Here is an 18,588-nt window from a genome sequence, read left to right as displayed (position 1 = left end):
CTCTAGATTCAATCTTCAGTGCTCTACTCCTCCTTCTCTACCTGCCACCTTGCTATCTCAAGAATTCCCAGAGCTGACTTTACATCTCTATACCCCCAAACCTCACAATATATTTTAAACTGCCTGATGACCTGCTTCATCTGAATGCACTTCAAGGACTGCCAGTAGAACACATCCAAGAGGGAATCTCTCCTTTACCCTGCCTGACTCCAACAGTCCCTCCTTGAATGCCTGCTTCCAGTATTGGTACCATTAGTCATCAGGTCCCCTGGGCACTGGAGCATTGCTTTCCTGCTTCCCTGGCTCCCATATCTTATCAGCACAGAGGTGTCAGCCCTACCAGGCATCCTATGTCACCAACCTCATTCCCACCATCTTCAAACAGCTTCCTATATCTCTTCGGAGTCCTATTGCTAGACTTACCTGTAAAACTCATCTCCAAATCTGTTTTCCTATGTTCAAAAATATGCAGAGGTTGCACAAAGATAGCCCAACTTTGGGCTACAGAGCCTTACATCACATTTCTCTTCATTAAATTTTTTGCTCAGCTAATCTAGAATGCTCATCATGTTAAAACATATCCCAAGTTTTCTCACTTTTAACTCTTGGCCTTACTACCTCCATTCCAACTACTAGTTCCCACTTAACTGTGTCTGCAAACTTCTAGAAACCTTGATACCATCATAATCCCCTCAGACTGAAGTCCTCTCACCCTACTCTAAAAACTCAAAGATATTAGCGCCAGCCTCCATCACTTGCCACAAATCACTCCCACATACATTTAGAACTTCCACAACAGACGTGGGTTTTATATAATCTTTGTATCCTCCCTGCCACCACACATGGAAATATTTGTTGAAGGGCTATGACCTTACAAGCCAGAATTCATATTCAATTAAGCACCATTTCTTCTAATTAAATGGCCTTCAGGAGAGGCAGGCAAAACACAATAAAAACAGAAAAACTTCACAGACATAGCAACTTAGAATAAAATGACTCCATTTCCTAAGCTTTCTATACTTACAGTGCAACCACTCTAGAAAGATAACCACATAGTATTAGGCTCATTTCAAGAAGAAAGGACTTTCTGAACTACAAAAACTTTTTGGAAAAAGGAGAAGACTTACTTATTTAACACTAAAATGATGGGAAGACCTTCTATAAATAAATCTTCATAAAATTTCGTGCATCTTCCTACCATGCCAGTTTATAGCTCCAGGGGTGATAAACTATCCACAATCACAAGGGAAAGTTTTTAATGTAAGGGAAATGGAATAACAGCACATCCACTACAAAATACTCAAATTTTGCCTAGAAGATACTCTCATGTGGTCAAGAAGGCCAAGAGGCAACTAGAGAAATTATAATGTGGGAGATGGACTGATTGCTCCAGTCAGGAATGAATAGTCTTTATACCTGGAGTGACGAAGAGAGTGACTATTCCTCTACAGAAAAGGGAGGTGGAATCTCTCAAGGCATACTATGCATAAGATACCTTTTCAAAATGAGAAAATACATTCAGAATCATCTAGAAAAACAGTTCTGCTCTAAATGAAAGACTTTGATAGCTTTCACAGTCCAAAGGTTAACACTGGATACTGAACAGAATCATCAGAGGTTAAGAAAGTGGAAAAAATTTTTGTCTTAGCACAGATAAGAACTATCTTTATTGCCATGTAGCTATCCCTCAAGGTTAACATTTTAGAGAAAAATGTAAATTATGAGGATATATACACTTTTTAAATTTGATATCAATTTTAAGACTGGGTTTACCACTATGATTCTCTATGTTCTACACATGTGGTTTCATTTTATTTAGTTTATAGTTTCTTCCTTAAACTACCAGAGATATAAAACTGGCATATAGCTTCCATTCATTCTAAAGTTGGGGATATGAAGGAATACAAATCACCTTAATTATTTCTGAAATAACACTGCTAAATTCATTCATTAAACAGTAAAAAATACTGATAGATTCGTTGGACTTTTTTTGGGGGGTGGGGGCTCTTTTAACTTAGAGCTATTTGCTTTTATTTCTAAGCTCCACTATCCTGATTGAATAAGTATCTAAATAGAACTCATGTCATTGCTCGCTTTGGATTTCACTCACTCAAGTGAACACTAGGATAGAGCAACAAAAATTTGAATTAAGCAGATTGCTAGAGCCCCAGGGATGGGCTTCTCAGGTTTACTGTGATTTGTTCCAGAAAGAAAAACTAAAGCGAGATAGGTAGACTACCGGAGAATCAGAATTAAGGGAAAGAAATCAACATTAGCTGTATCATACTGGAGAGACAAAAGGTGAAAAAGAGTTTTTCTTCCCATGAGTTTTACTATTTACCATAAAAAGTTAATTCAATTAATTTTAACATATTATTGAACTCAAAAAATATTTTTTTCTCAGCCAATAATATAACCACTACCAAAAATTAGTATTAAAATAGAAGTCCTATTGTGTTACATTTTCCAACATTTAAACAAAACACTTCATTCACAATGTGATTTGAAATGGCAGAAAATAGAGTACAAGATCAACCCAAAATAAAAGAGTACAGCTATTTTAATGTTAGCAGTAACATCTCATATTGCTCAATAATAGAGAATACACTTTTTAAAAGTATTAGTATTTCTATTAGATTCATTAATTAAACCTGAAGACTAGGAGTATTGCCTGCATTAAGCAACAAACAAACAAACAAACAAACAAACAAAAGAAGGAACGGAAAAAACTGAAATACAGAAACAACTCAGGAATACAGCCAAAGAAATCTGACCGTAAAAATATCTTACTTACTTTAACGTGGCTCTGAGCTCCAAGATTGTAGATCTCCGTAGGCTTTACTTCATTAATGATCTTCACAAGACAGGTACTGTCAGTGAGATCCCCATAGTGCAACTTCATGTCTTTAGAATTCAAAAGCATACTATTAGATAGAAGAAAACATAAGCCCATTTTTTACAGTATCAAAATTGAAAGGTATATTCTGAAAGTATGAAAACCAGACTGGTTTCAGAGCAGCAGAGTGTAATCTCTAAAGAACCTAAATAGTAGAAAGATACTCCCACTTGTTTCCTATGTCTAAAAAGGATTTGTAAAAATTCAAACAAACTTTTTTTTAAAAAATCATATCAAGACAGATGTTATACAATTAATGTGTCTTATAGTTCCCAGGTAGTTGTAAGATGTGTTACATAAGAGTGAGATTCAGACAAAAACCTCACAAAAATGCATATATTCTCTAAAGAACTCTGTAATACACTGGTAATAGTGAATCAGATACTTTTAACTAGTGAGTTTTAAGTACTTCATAAACATCCATCTTTAAACCATCCACAAAATGCCTGATGTAGTCACGTAACTGATTAAAGGACAAGTAGCCTCTTCTAACCCTAAATCTCAGCAGATCCTCATGCTGATTTTACTGAGTTTGACACTGTGTAGATGGGCGATTTGCTAGCTTAATTTTTTTCATTATTTTTACATAATATTCATCTATGTCTAGAGTCAATGGCACTATCATTCTGCACTCTGCACAAAAATGATAATAATTTTCAAGGAAGATATACTGAATAACCTAAATATTAAGGTGAAAACCCTTTAGTGAGAACAACTAGGTCATCTTCCTGATGCCTATAATACCTGTACAAGTAAACCCAAATCTCTAAGCATTCAGTGCTCTGAAATGAATATAAAATGACTTAAGCTTTACAGGCTAACTGAATCATCCCTGCTAGTTGGAAAAACTGGACAAGGAAAAGCAGGCTGAACTTGGAGATAAAAACCCAGTGTCCTGGTCCTAGCTCTGTCTTTTCCATGGTGTGTGACCTCAATAAAGTTATCAGCTCTTTCTGCCTCCACTTCCTCATCTGTAAAATGGTCTCACTCATAAGCTTCAGAGCTGCTATGAAGAGTAAATGAGGAAATACTGTGGCCCTGCTGCTTAGACTATATGGCCACATGCAAGCAATCTTAGTAACAAAATAACACGTGACTGCAAATACTGACAGTAATCTGGAGAGCAGTTAAATATAGTTTTGATTGCCACCTGCTTTTGGACTTGTCCTCACAAATTATTTTAAAAATTAAATAAATGTACAAAGATCACTTAGCTTGATTACAGTAGAACAAACATAAAAAGCAAAGGGGCATTCTGTGAATATGGACCTGATCTTACTTGAGGGGATAAGGACACCTGGAGAAGGCTGATCAAAGGCATGTCTACTCTTGGGCTCCTGAGCAGCATCACCTGACCAATATCCTGTAACAGCCTAACCAAGATGACACTGTGGCCCAGGGGCAGCAAGCAATGGAAGGGCTTTCAAAGCATGCAGATAGCATTCAACGCAGGCAATTCACAGGTAAATAATTGATGGGCTTTGAGAAAAATGACATTTGAAAATAACATCATAATATAGGAAGCTACAGGAAGAAATTTTAGAAAAGAAAATGACTTACTTCCTTCGATATGAGCCTGGGGGTTCTTATACAGATGTTCAATTCGACCCGTATTGAATGAACTGGATCGCCGCACAATTCCATGGACCTGCAATTTTTATAGTGTAGAAAGATAAGAAATTATAAATGTGCAATGAGGATAGATAACTTGGCGGTTCTTTTGTAAATGCTTACCTTATGAAAAAATAACTATAACTTAGAAACTTATGAACATTATCCTTAAATTATTAAAAATAGTTCCACTGCTTACTTCCTCCCCAACCACTGCCCACCAGCCACCAGCATTGTACTTTCATCTCTCTGTGGTGTTTTCACTGCCAATCTCAACAAAAGTAATTAGATAATTATGTGACTTCACAGCAAATGCTTAGTTACAGATACTCAGATGTCTCCTTTTCCAAACACACACACACTTAGAGCCCTGTTGCTGACAAAATATCTCTTCAGTTTGAAACCGAAGACAGACCATGCGAGGCCATATCGGTTAAACGGCCTTGCAGCCTCTGTAACACAAAGCATGAGGCCGAGAGGCTCCTGCCACCACATCCTTCCAGTGTCCTCGGAGCTTTGCATCAGGGCACCTATTACATATGTATACATATATCTGCATCCACAAAAATAAACAGCAGCTGCTATTATCCAGCTTTGTGAAAAAGAAATAGCATAGATTAGGGACAAGACAGATAGTCTACTAAATTTAAGATATGAAGAAATGATTTTTAATTTTTTTTTATTTTTAAAAATTTTTATCTTTGACTTAACCATGTTAAGCGTGAGGGGAAAAAAAAAGTCCTTGGAACAAGAATGCATACCTGCCTGATACCGAAGAAAAGACTATTTGTGTCTGATACATAAAGAAATTGTTCAAGACCTGGTCTCACTTCCTTCTTATGTCAAGATTGCTCCCTTTGTGTTGCCAATGCTAATACAAGCTTATGTCACCAGCTGCCCAAGTTCCAGTTCTACTGGTGGCAGTTTTAATCCTTCACTTATTTTAGAAGTGTTCCTTCGAATGTTGGGTAGTTTCATTTGCAGCTGAATACACTTCTATATTTTAACTCAATCGTTTTCTGTCTGTTTCAAACCAAAATTAATCCTTGGCATGACTCAAATATTCCAAATGCCGGGGGGCGGGGGAGGTGAAGAATTATAAGCACATAAGACTTTCTTTCAAATAGAAAGACATGTCATCGTCATTTTATACGGCATACATGAGAAATTAACTTCTGCAAAGGATACAACACACCCACAATTAATAATTCTGTTGGTTAGCTGCTTTAGCCAAAGAGAAAAGCACTCATCCACACTATTTTCCAAAAGAACTAAGCCCAAGAAAATTTGGTAAAAATAAAAATATTTTTAAGAAAGGAACATCACAAATTTTATTGACATTTCAGGAGGCAAACTGTAAAATCTAGGAAACGTTAAATTGAGATTTGGGTTGTACATATCCACTTCTTAATTTAGAAGTAGAGAAAATAACACATCCAGCTTAGAATTTATTCTACTTCACAGTCTCTAATTTTTCAAGTTGTTCTTAATTGTAAAGTTGAACTGCTCTACAAACAATAATTCTGTTTAACAATTTTGTAATAAAAACCAAGTTCACATATCCACTTATATACAGCAAAATTGGTGTTTACCACCAAGTTATTTCTGAAATATAGCTTTCTCAGATATAAGTAGAACTTTCTCTCATTGAGTATAAATGAATTTCTATGCTCTAAAAACAGATAATTTAATTTTGACAATGAAAATAATAATAACAATAATAATAATATGATTTAGTCTATCTGTTCTTTTGATTGCTGGATTCTGGGTAAGTTACATATTTCAACATCCTGAAACAAAGAGAAACTCTATATACATACACCTTGCATACAGAGACATAAAAGGCTCTGATAAAAATATTAAATGATACTGATGGAGTCAGTATGAAATCAGACAACTATACAAAATCACAGCAAATAAATAATATGGGACTTTTGGGTCACACTTATAACCAAAGCATTAAGCACTAGGTTTTTTTAATATGAAAAAAATGTGTTTTAATTTCCCCTCACTCCCAACTTTTGGTATGTGTATACAGGGAAAGAAAGACCTGCCAAATGCTTAATCCATGACAGCAAGTATTATTCTAAGAACTAATGAAAGCTGAGTCTGTCTCCTTCAGAGACAGGTGAAATACAAACTTTAAGACAAGCCAAAATGTGTGCAAACTGGATAATCTAGTTAAGAATTTGAGATTAGCAGCTTTCTCTTTACAGAAGGGATGTATATAAGGTTATTGTTTGTTTTTATAAGGATTTGGGGGGAAAAGAGAAGAGAAGTTAGGAAACCAAAATGAAAAGATAAATGAGCTGAATAGGACTCCATATAAAATTAATCAAAATCACTATTATATTATAGCAGTTCAAAACATATAATTCTGAAAAACTGAGGTCTGAAACAGAAAGGAGTACTTTGACAAACAAATTTCACGTCCCATTTAACTAAGTAATGAAAAGGAGAATTTCAAGTTCTCTCAGTATCAGAACAAACACAGTTTGACTTCAAAACCTAGAGTCAGATTTGGCAATACAACAGAAATGCTTGCTCATTTATTTATTTATTACAATCTCAAAAACAGAAAATTGTTACCACTGGATTTGAAATCCATCAGTACATGTTTGTTTGTTATTTCAACAAAGAAAAATTATTACTAGATTTCAAAGTCTTTCGATGCTAGATTTCTTTTGGAGGCAAGGATGACCGCCCCCCCCAACCCCCAGGGATGTTTAATGCCACTTGCTTTTGAAAAGTACAAATTATATAGATAGCATCAATAGCTAACATGTACATGGGCAATGACCATGCACCAGATACTGATCTTCATAGACATTAAATCACTGATCTTTACAACAGTCTTCCTCATATTACTCCCATTCTACAGGTGAGGACACTGCCTGAGATCACACAACCAGTGGAAGTGTTCGTTCAAGTGTAGACATGGTCCCTCCTACCAACACTCAGTATGTTTTCAAAATGAAATCCATAAAAACTTTTGCCTTTTTTCACTAAGCCTTCTAGAATATTCAACAACCCAGAAAAAAATATTTTATAGATCATGAATGGATTCATAGGAACTCCATGTTCCAGCAAATAATCTCCCAGAGATAACAACTGGACAATCCTTAAGTGTAATTTCCTTTCTGTTCTCCTCATACTCCCTGGTCATAATTCCTCTCTTAAAAGGAAAACCCACAATTAACCTATTCCTTATTTTTAATTCTGATATGCTTTGTTGTATTTGTTACCATGTTATTTAATATAAATTTTTCATTTATTCCCAGATATACTTTTGCATTTAAAAAATGTGTTTGTCTTTTGTTTTTCCGGTTTCTCTGTGTTTTGGGTACAAAATGGATACAAAAGTATGTGTTGTTTCCTTATCTGCTAACAACGATGCATCATTTTCCCCTCGTGCCAACGTGCACAGGGCTCAGATCCTAGGAAATGTGTAACAGGCCTGCCTTTCACTAACGCTAATTAATAAATTGGGCTAAGGAGCCCTCTATAAAATCTGTATCCCTAGGCTCGTCACTCTCATATCAACTAAAGCCTCACAGGTCCTGCAGAGCTTCTCTGGTCTGTTTTCCATGTACTGTCTTACCTAATCTTCATGATAACCTTAGGAAACAAGTGCATTTATTGTAGCCATTTACCTAAGACACTAAGTCTCAGAGAGGCCCAGTGACTTGCCCAAGGCCACAGAGCCAGCCAGTGGCAAAGGGGAATTAGGACACAGGCTATCCAGCATCTGAGCCTAAGGGCCTCCTTGCCACAGTGAACTAGGTGGCCTCTTCCACCTCCTTTGCTCTGAAGCTGGTTGACGGGGCTTAAGGGAAAATTATCCTTTGTACTTCAACACCAGTAGAATTAAATATTCAAGGTTTTAAAGGGAGATTTTTTATAAAACCCGATTAATTCTTAGTTTTCCTCTCTATGAGATGGCACCTGTATTCTATAAATAATAAACAAGCGTTACATTCATTCTCTTTGTGCTCTCCTTAGTGTTTAATGCTAAGCAAAATTCAAGAAATAAGCAACATTAAAAACTATAATGTTAAACCTTTAAATAGTCTCTTCTCAGTGAGCACTGGGCCAGTGATAAAGCAATCCTTTGCTGTCTCATGTTAAGTCGTTCACTCAGAACATGACCAAATGCAGGATTCCAGAGGCCACACTAGAAGGCAGGGCCCCACAGCCTCAGGAATCCAAGGAGTGAGGCGCACAAGGTACTGAACCATTACTAATCGGTCTATTCATACATGATATTCCTCTTCAAGTCACATGCAAATGTCTATTTTTGCTTTAAAGTTAGCCAAGCTTATTATACTTTTACTCTGCTTTTTTGACTAAAGAAAAAAGTAAAGGAATATATGTAACTGTGCTATGCTAATTCTACAGATAGTGTTTGTCTTTGCCTATGAGGCCACACCGTCACTACCCCACCAACCTATCTCTGCTCTTCAACTTGCCTCCCTCCAGTTGAGTAATGCCTCTCCTCAGAGTCCATGCCTCCCCACCTTCATAATTAAAGGCTGACTTTGCCATTGCTGGACAATTAAAGTTCACCCCTTTCTGTTCTGGGAAGGACTCGGCCTCATTATCAAGCCTATTCACAGAATCTGTAGCTCTCTCTTCTTCCCAGTGTTTATTTTTCCGGTTTGCACTCTGCTACCCCAAAGTATATTTCTCAAAGACTAAATTCAAAATGATATGAGAGTTCAGAGAAGCAAAGCCCCACAAATTAAGGTACTTTAAGAAATTCTGTCGGGATCCCTGGGTGGCGCAGCGGTTTAGCGCCTGCCTTTGGCCCAGGGCGCGATCCTGGAGACCCAGGATCGAATCCCACGTCGGGCTCCCGGTGCATGGAGCCTGCTTCTCCCTCTGCCTGTGTCTCTGCCTCTCTCTCTCTCTCTCTCTCTTCCCGGTGCATGGAGCCTGCTTCTCCTTCTGCCTGTGTCTCTGCCTCTCTCTCTCTCTCTCTCTCTGATGTGACTATCATAAATAAAAAAAAAATAAATTAATTAATTAATTAAAAAAAAAATTCTGTCCATCTTCATCTTATGATTAAATGATCTTATTTGAACCTTTAGTTGTCCTGGCTCTCAAACCGTAAGATCCAGGAGAGCAGCATTAGCAACAACGGGGGGCTTGCTGGTTCCCAGATTCCTGAACCAGCCATCCTCCTTCATGAGGCCTCTGGGTGGCTCTGATGCACACTGCAGGTTGAACGCCTGCTGAGTTAGAAGTCTGTGCTCATCCAAATTGCTGATGTTGACCCTGTGGATTCAGGTACAGACAGGTGTCTCCTCTTACCCTACTGCATACGGTTTACTAACCCTTATTATTTTGTTCATGAGCAACCAGGGACTGCTGGCTGATAATTCTGAAAAATTTCCAGTGCAGCCTCTTGGAAAAATCATCCTCATATTTACTTCAATTTAATCACAAAAAGATGAAGTCCACACCACCATTAGATTTCCCTTAACAGCTTATCCTCCAATTATATCCATCTCTTACAATTGAGGACAGCAGCCTATTAAAGTTGAATACAACATGGATAAACACCTTTTCACTCCCCTATTCCTACAAAACTCATATTTCCCTGGGCTATGAGGAAGAATCATTTCTGATTATGTCTTGCAGCTCTGTACCCTTCCACCTATACGGTCTATACTATCTCCTCCTATAAATTTATGGGTCTCCCTCCTAAACTTCTCTTGCAAGTTATTGTTTCAGTGATTCATTTCTCCTACTAACTGTGATTTGCCAAGTGGGCCTTCTATTGTCTTTATCAGAATCAAATCTGCCCTTATGATTTTGAAGGCCTTGGAATGAAAACATTTGTAGCTCACCTGGCAGTCCCAGGTTCTCACTCCACTTATTTCTAAGTCTGTCATCCACGTAGGAACATTACTGCCCATCTTCTGAAGTCTGCTAGTTCCGCCACGAGCCACCTAAGTGTAGCTTTGCACGTCTCCGTGCATGTCTTCTTCCAGCCATTTCCAGTAACAGTAACAGCCCTGTCATGCTGAGGCTGTTCACCTTCTGCCATAACCGGATTCATCCCAGGCCCCGTCACTAGTCCAGCACATTCTCACAGTGACTACTCCCCCTCACGCCTCCATACCTGCTCCATTTTCCTCTGGACTAGCTGCACGCACTACTTGTTGCCACCGTCCTCATCTCATGTCTTACTCTCCTGTGTCCTCCTTGCAAGTAAATTTCAACATCCACGCAGTTTAAGCACTCTTTCTGACATACCACCTCACTTCTTCAAAACTGTAGTGACCATGATGGGGCTCAGGACATGCTACCCCAAAATATTGCACCTTGCCATATGGAACATTTTAAGCTGAAGGAATCTGAGAAAATAGTAAAAGCAGGAAGGTCACTCTATCCCTCCCCTTCTCCCTTTCTCTTCTCCCCTGAAAGTTATGAAACTCTCCAGTGAGAGGTGTCCTCCCCTATAACTGGAGAAAAGGAACATCCTTATCTCTGAAGACAGAGGGAGGCCAAGAAGAATCCAAACAAAGAGATCTTGTTAAGTTTCCCCCTGTTTACTATACTTACCTCATACTCTTTGACCTGTCATATTTCTCCACAACCATCCATTCTCCATCGAACCTAACATAAAAATACTTAGTCGTAATGGTTCCTCTGGATCTTCATTTCTCTATAAAGGTTTCCAGTCCCATAAAACTGATATTAAATAAGTTTGTATGCTTTTCAGTTTAACTGTAAGACCCAGTCAGGGACCCCAAGAGTTGAGGGAAACTTTTTCCCTCCTCCACATTAAACCAACAGTGATTAACAGGAGAAACTTCTACAGTTTTCTCAAACTCCATTTTCTCAAATCCCTTCAGCTTAAAATATTCACCACATTTTGGGGTAGCACATCCTGAAGCCCAAGAACTCTTACTAAGTTCCTTCTCTTGGTTCACTTGATACACAGTCAAATCACTAACTCCTCTCTAGCTACCAAACACCTCTCAGCCAGTGCCAACACCTGGAGCAAAGTTAAGTCCCTCTGCCAATCCTCCCCTTTTGGATTGATTAAAATACTAAGTTAGTGTAGTCTGAATAAATTATCAGTTTCTACCTAAAACCAATTCTTCTGTACTATGTATGATCTACTCTGAAATTTTCTGCTTTGCAGAATATGAACATATCACTCGCTTTTATAGGAATATTTGTGGATGAACATAGCGATACATGTATACTTTCCTAATTATATTTGTCATATTTTGATACTTTTGCAAGATATAAAACGAGCTGGTTAGGTTAGAGAACAGAAGGTGCTAAACATATCTACTATTACTTCTTAAAGTCTAAAAGTCAAGGTTCTCAGAAAAGATTATGAGTTATCACAAGAAAATTCGTTTCCTTTTCTTCAAATCCTGTTGGCGTTTAGATGCCAAAATCCTTGCTGCTGTTTTTCCATCTGTCCACAGTGTGTATTTTTTTAAACATACACCTGCAATCAGAATAATCCAGAGAATCCAAATCTATTAATGTAAACACTCCCAAATCAGGCCAGAGCATATGGGTCACTGTATGGGTTTTTGTTCTCTGTACAGCATGAACTTCCATACAGACGTATATATTTGAAAACTGTTTTCAAAAAAGTTTAAGACGTGCTCACGGAGTTATACCAAATTTAATACATAAAAACTCCCGTTTCCTTTAAGGAAAGCAGAAAATGTCGAAGGAGAGGACAAAAGAGGAGAAAAAGAAGACGACAATGACCATGACGCCAGCAGCAAACCCAGAAGTTTCAGCTTCCATAAAATATATAGCTGCCTATTAGAACGCAAAAACCGGAGTGTAAATGTTTCATTCAAGCTTGCCAAAGATCAGCTTAGTTTTTATTGCTCTGTGCAATTTCCGAATTAAGTGACTTCACTGTGAGTGGGACTTTTTTATGTAACACATTACATCATAAATTAACCCTAATAATGTTATAGCTTTTAGCTTACCCAGGTTTCTGCTTTATCTGAGAATGTGGGAAGCGTGCAAAGCAGTTAAGCACTAAGGAACAGGGGGAAGCCACCAGTGCTCACCAGCAGATAAATCGCACAATGAGCTGGCATGGTTACAAGCCAAGCGGCACATTCTTCCCCTGATTTTGATTTGTTATCGGAGTTTCAGTGGAAAACACACACAGGAGGACGGCGGCAGAGGAAGCAGGAGGCCACTGTGTCCAAGTGATTCCACCAGCCTGTGCTTGCTCACTGAGTCACTCACCTCGTAGCCTTTCTCCAGCAGGAACTCAGCCAAGTATGAACCATCCTGGGAAGAGAAGGAAAGTTGACAATTGTCAGACCCATCACGGCTAGCGCAGAGGGCCGCGAAGGCTGAGGGCGTTGAGGAGCACACTAACGGGGCTACGTGAACTTAAATTAAGGGTCAGAGCAACCGGAATAAAAATAATACAGACAATAATGATGGTAAAAACACAAGAGTTCCACTTTCCACGGTTCACTAAGCATTTTCATCATCAACATTATTTACTTGAGCACCACAGAGGCAGGGCAAGGCGTCATCATTGTCCTGTTTACCCAGTAAGAAACAAAGTCCAGGGAGATCATGTGGGGCAACGGCGAGAAGGTGACACTTCAGACGAGGCAGGTTGAGGTTTCGCCAGTTACTGGCCGCGTGAAATATGCAAACTCTGTGCAGCCGAGCAGGAGGCCTTGGTACTACAGGCACATAAAGCAGGTACCGGACTAATTCTGGGTGGTTGTGAAAAAGGAATCGCAGGGGAAGGAATGAGATGGGAGCTGTGGGGACGCAGGGAGGATGCGGGAGGAGACAGAGGACGCCACAGCATCACTAACGTTACTGGAAAAAGACGCGATGGCAGAAGGTGGGGGGGAAGCCCTTCTGGCACTGGCGGGGGCGGGCTTCTCACTCAAGAGTTCTGGAAAGTCACAAAAAAAAAAATGAGTTTTGGGGGTGGAGGGCTGTCAATATGACCAGATTTGTATTATTTTCGCTGAATATGTATGCAGACAGGCACTCACAGACCTTAGATAAAAGCAGGATGTTCACGTTCTGCAAAATAGAAAGGGCGAGTAGTCAGTCGCGTGGTGGACCCCCACATCGAGAGCAAGGTGCCCGAGTGAACCCAGGTTCTCCACGGGCCTTTGACGATGCTCGTTAAGCGTCTGTGTGAAGGGGCTGCTGCTCGAGCCAAAGCCTTCCCTGTGCCGCCTTCAGGGCGACGGTGAAGGAGCGTCGTGCGGTGCAGCCGTCGAGGGCCGAAGGGGAGAGGCCGCCGTCCGCGAGGCGCTGTGAAGGGCCGTGGGCCTGGCTCGGGCGGACGTTCCCGGACGTTCCCGGACGTTCCCGGACGTTCCCGGACGTTCCCGCACGTTCCCGCACGTTCCTGGACGTCCCGCGAGCGACCCCGGGACCGCCCGCCCCGCCGCCGGCCGCGCAGGGCCGCCATCCCTCCCGGTTCGGCATAAAGACGGGAGGCCCCGCGCCGACCGGGCTCCGTGCACCCCGGGCAACGGGACGGGCGGGTCCTCTTCCGTCTCCCAACAGGTCCCGCTGCGCTTCGACGGCTCCCACCGGATCTCTCGGAGAAGGAGAGGCGAAGGGGCCTCGCTCGTCGGTCACGGCCCAGTCGGCGCTGGGACAGGCCGGGGCTCGGGGCTCGGGGCTCGGGGCGGCCCAGGGAGTGTCCGCGACGTCCGTGCAGGCGACCGCGCACCGGGCCGGGGCAGGCGGCGAGCGCGAGGACCGCCCCGTCGGCTTCTGGACGCCAGCACGGCGGCTCGTAGGCCCGGAGCGGACGGACACACGGACACAGGCCTGCACGCTCCCCCCTGCCGCCCGGCGCACAGGCGGCGGCGCCGTCCTTACTCGGCCGGTGTGCAGGCCCGGGCGGCGGCGCAGGGGGCAGGGCGGCGGGGGCCGGTGTGCAGGGGGCGGGGGGCACGGGCTCGGGCTCGGGCTCGGGCTCGCAGCGAGGAGGGCGCGGCGGGCGGGCCCGGAACACGAGGTTCTGCGGGGCCGGCCTGAGGCGGGCGCGCGGCCCGCGTGGCCCAGGGTGTGCCCGGGTGTCCCCGGGTGCCAGCCCAGGCGCAGCGGCAGTGCCCGCGGCTCGGGCGCGCTGAGGCCGCGGGGGCGAGGGCGAGAGGCCGCGGGCGGGGCGGGGCGGGGCGGGCCCCCTTGGTCCTCGGAGGGCCGAGGCGGGCCGGGCCTGAGCGGGCCTGAACCCTGCCGGAGGCCGCGCGCCGCTCGCCGCCCCCCCACCCCCGCAGCCCGCACACACACTGCCCGGCCGCCCCGGAACACTCTGAACCAGCGGGCACTCGCTTCGCCCTCGCTTCGCCCTCGCTTCGCCCTCCCCTCGCCCTCCCCTCCTCGCCAGCTCTCCCAAGCGAGCGGGAGCGGGCCCGGGCCGAGCCGCACGACGAGCGGGAACCGGAGCAGCGCGGGCTGGGGCTGGGGCTGGGGCTGGGGCTGGGGCTGGGGCTGGGCCTGGGCCTGGCCGGCGGCCCCGCTGGGCGCCCCCTCCCGGCCGGCCCGGGCGCCCCAGGACCGCAGGGCCGCGGGGAGCTTCCGTCACACCAAGGCCGCGACGCCCCGGCAAGCGACAGCCCACGGCGGACCTCCAAAGTCGTGGCACTTAATTCCTCAGGGCGCAAGGCGCGAGGCGAGCCGCGTTCCCGACTCACTAAGGTGGTCCGTCCCCGCCTGGGCCCACGCCTCCTTCCAGAGAACTCTTCGGCCGAAGGGAGAATGTCCCAATCGTGACTTTGAATCTGATTCTGCGCCTGGTTACAAGGACGTCCATTCCGTATTTCGTATTAAAAGCCGCACAGACTTAAGTGATCGCCGTGGCCGTGACGCTTCCGAGCTTACTTCTGCAAGCTCCCGGCCTGGAAAACGAGGAGCCACTGGCGTCGGAGGTAAACAAGGCAACGACGGCAGCGGGTCTGCCCGCGGGACGCCACGAGGCGGGCGAAGCTGCGCCGGAATCCCCGTCGCCCGTTCTCTCGACCTACGAAACCAGCGCCTCCCTCCCCTCCTCCACCGGGGACCTGCCAGAACGGGCCGAAACTCAACAAGATAGTAAAAGACCAAAACAGACCCATTCCTAAACTCAACTGACTTACTCATTAGGGAGCGTTAGTGCTTCTAGTTTTGATTGACATCACGTAATTTCAGAACACTCCGGAGCTCAGAAGGTGGCGGCCGTGGACAGCATCTGAGATTTCTCAGGTCTCGTGGGGCCCTATGCACCACTCGGGAAGCAGCCCACTACCGTTGGGATTGGGGGCGGGTGTATTTGGGGCTCCAGAGCCACGAAGGTGGGGCCACTGCCCAAGGACCAAAAGTACCAAATTTAGATAGATGGACCTGATGCCTACAGTCCCTCTACCTGGGTATCTCTGCTTTTTTGCCTTCCATGAAATACTCAGAAATGTATATAAAAGTGTAAAGAATATTCTTCATATAAAAAATAAAGAATAATTCCAAAAGTTAATCCAATCATATCTTGACTATACCACTAAAACTATACATTTCTAAAATGCTGAAGGAAGAACAGAAAGTTTACCCCTTCTCCCGATGACCCCAGAAGGCTACACCAAGCCCTGAATGATCCTCCAAGGCCACATCCAAACACGTATATGCCAGGCAGCCTCCACCCTGCAGGGGAGACTAGCATTTCTCTTCTTCCTTCAAACATGGATGCCCTTATAGCCCAAAAGGACAAATGAAATCAGGACACTTTCTTATATGCAATTTGAGAACTTGGTTCCTCTGAACTGCATACTAAATCATACTGTGTGTTTCTGCCTAAGCACCGTTTGGCAGCTTCTTTGAACCCAGTATAAGATAAGTAGTACTGGGCTAAAGAAATCACGCCACTAATAAATGAATTTCTTTGTTTAGATCATCTCAAGCATCAGGAAAAAGAATATCCTTTTTGTAAGGAGAGAAAGCACTAATTTATACTGCCCTTTATGTTCTGTGACTCTATGAATTCTAATTACTCTAAAATAAGCATCTTTTCAGCTAATAGCAATTACAGTATCAAAGTAATCTGTACTCCCCCTCCCCCCCCCAAGAGAGATGCAAACACCTCAATGACTAACAGAAGATGCAGTTCTGAATTAGAAAGAAAATTTCCAGTGGAAAGATTGGCAATGGAGTATGAAGAATGCAGAAGCAGAATATATTTGAAAAGTATTCTCACCTGGCTCATGTATGTAACACGAATCATTGTGTAAAACCTTTGTCGAATTCACAGAATTCAAAACATCAAGGGTATTAATTAATCCAAATGTCACATTTTACAGATCAGGAAATTGGGATTCAGAACAGTTAAATGTTTAGTGTACAGTCACACAGGAAGTAACAGAATCTGCATAAAAAAAAAGTCTTCAGGCTCCCAGATTTCAGAATTTTTCACTAAAAAATGCTATCAAAAAAATCCAAACTGAAGAGGCTGAACTAATGTCTACAGTTGAAAACCAAGTAAAACACACTAATGCATTACCAAGGGAAGAACGAGAATACAGCAATTAATTATCAGTGGAGTGCAAACTAGCTGACTGTCGGGTAGACGGGAAACCAGGATATCATCAATATTTAAAATATAAAAAAGCCCCAATTCCTGTAGTCTTCTAAAGTGAGCAATTGTTTCCCCATAAAAGCTGCTGCCTCAGAAAAAGAGACTTTCACTCTCTTTGATTTACTTCCTGGTAGAGAAGAGCACTGTAATCCAGAAATGTTATCAACAAACTCTGAATAATAAAGAACTAATTGTGCCCAGCAGCTAAGATATTCTTTCTGTTTCCACCCCTTCCCTCTGACTACCTGCCAGGGAAAAGAGCCCTTCAAGCAGGTGTGAAGCGGTTGCACATACACCTCATACATATACATCGAGAAGGGACAGCAGCCCTGCTGCCAAACACAAGGCTTTCCAGGAAGCCACTGTGAGCTGGAAGGTTAAAAGCAACATTTTAAAAAGCAGCCAGATACCTCCAGTCATCCTCCATAGGACTGTAACGTTGAGTCTTGTGTCCATCGCAAATTTTTTTTTAAAAGATTTACTTACGAAAAAATATCAGAGGGAAGAAATGACCTAAAAGGTTAACTTTAAAAAACAGTTTTTTCCAATTTGATGGGTTAAAAAATAATGTTTTTTCCTTTCATTTTTTGGTCAGTATTAAAACTGAGGAGTTTTTTTGTTTGTGATGATATATATACTGTTTCTTCTGGGAATTATTTACCTCTTCTATTTTTTGTCCATTTTTCTAGGAGGCTGTATTTTGCCAATTTGTCCTTATAAGTATCTAGAACATAAATAAATTCATTAATTTTTATCTCTAATATAAGTGACTCAAAAAATCCTGTGAAACAGTCCAGCAGCTTCCCAGGGGCAGAACTCGTGTAATTAGCTGGTTTGAAACACACGTTTCTTTCAAATTGCAAATGATTATTGTACTGTCCTAGTTTAATGAGCAAGGAAGAATGCAAGCAGCAAAATTTGAATTCCAGCTACATTTGAACAACCCAGTATTTGTAATACCATTAATTTCAACACAGTAAAATAAATTTCTGTAATTAGGCAAATGCTTTAAGGGAAAATGGGATTAAGAGGCTAATATAAGGAGGTAGAAAGGAAACGGTTATTAATAAGGTATAGAAAGACAATTTTAATTACATAATTAGAAAGGCAAAACACACACAGATATTCCAACACAGTCCCAGAAATGTTTTAAAAGCCTCAAAAAGGAAATCCAAAGGCATTTATTAACAGCTGACTAGTCTGCTGGGGTACATACTACATAGACACATCAAGCTTGGGCCAACCTTTCAGCTCTACACGAACCAAGGAGGCCAAAAGAATACTCTATCCCACTGATCTGCTTTCCTTTTTGAAGTGTGTAAGGTCCTTTAGTTTGAACCTCTGCATTTCTATCTCTCTTACTCTCCCACTCTTCACTCAGGCTGAAGCTTTTATCCTCCTAAGACGATGATAAAAGAAAATAAGAAAAAAAAACTCTTCATATAACCTACACTTTCTACAAATGGTAATAGTATTAGTAACGATAGTA

General features: G+C 42.4%; 1 protein-coding gene across 2 annotated transcripts in view; it reads right to left on the bottom strand.

The window, feature by feature from the left end:
* GMDS (GDP-mannose 4,6-dehydratase) overlaps positions 1 to 18,588 on the bottom strand; it is a 575,871-nt gene that overhangs the window by 438,378 nt on the left and 118,905 nt on the right. The window contains exons 1-4 of one of the 2 annotated variants that reach the window (XM_077886287.1): positions 13,531 to 13,675; positions 12,752 to 12,796; positions 4,457 to 4,544; positions 2,795 to 2,904 (exon numbers count right to left, since the gene is read on the bottom strand). In XM_077886287.1, the coding sequence (XP_077742413.1) occupies positions 2,795 to 2,902 (108 nt within the window). In that variant the 5' untranslated portion in view covers positions 2,903 to 2,904; positions 4,457 to 4,544; positions 12,752 to 12,796; positions 13,531 to 13,675. Of the gene's footprint in view, positions 1 to 2,794; positions 2,905 to 4,456; positions 4,545 to 12,751; positions 12,797 to 13,530; positions 13,676 to 18,588 lie in introns of those variants that run through there. The other variant, XM_077886286.1, reaches the window with a different exon arrangement.

This window comes from Canis aureus, chromosome 37, assembly GCF_053574225.1.
Source record: "Canis aureus isolate CA01 chromosome 37, VMU_Caureus_v.1.0, whole genome shotgun sequence".
NCBI classification, from domain to species: Eukaryota; Metazoa; Chordata; class Mammalia; order Carnivora; family Canidae; genus Canis; species Canis aureus.
Note: the sequence above shows the minus strand (reverse complement) of the source record. Positions and strands in the feature narration are given on the sequence as shown.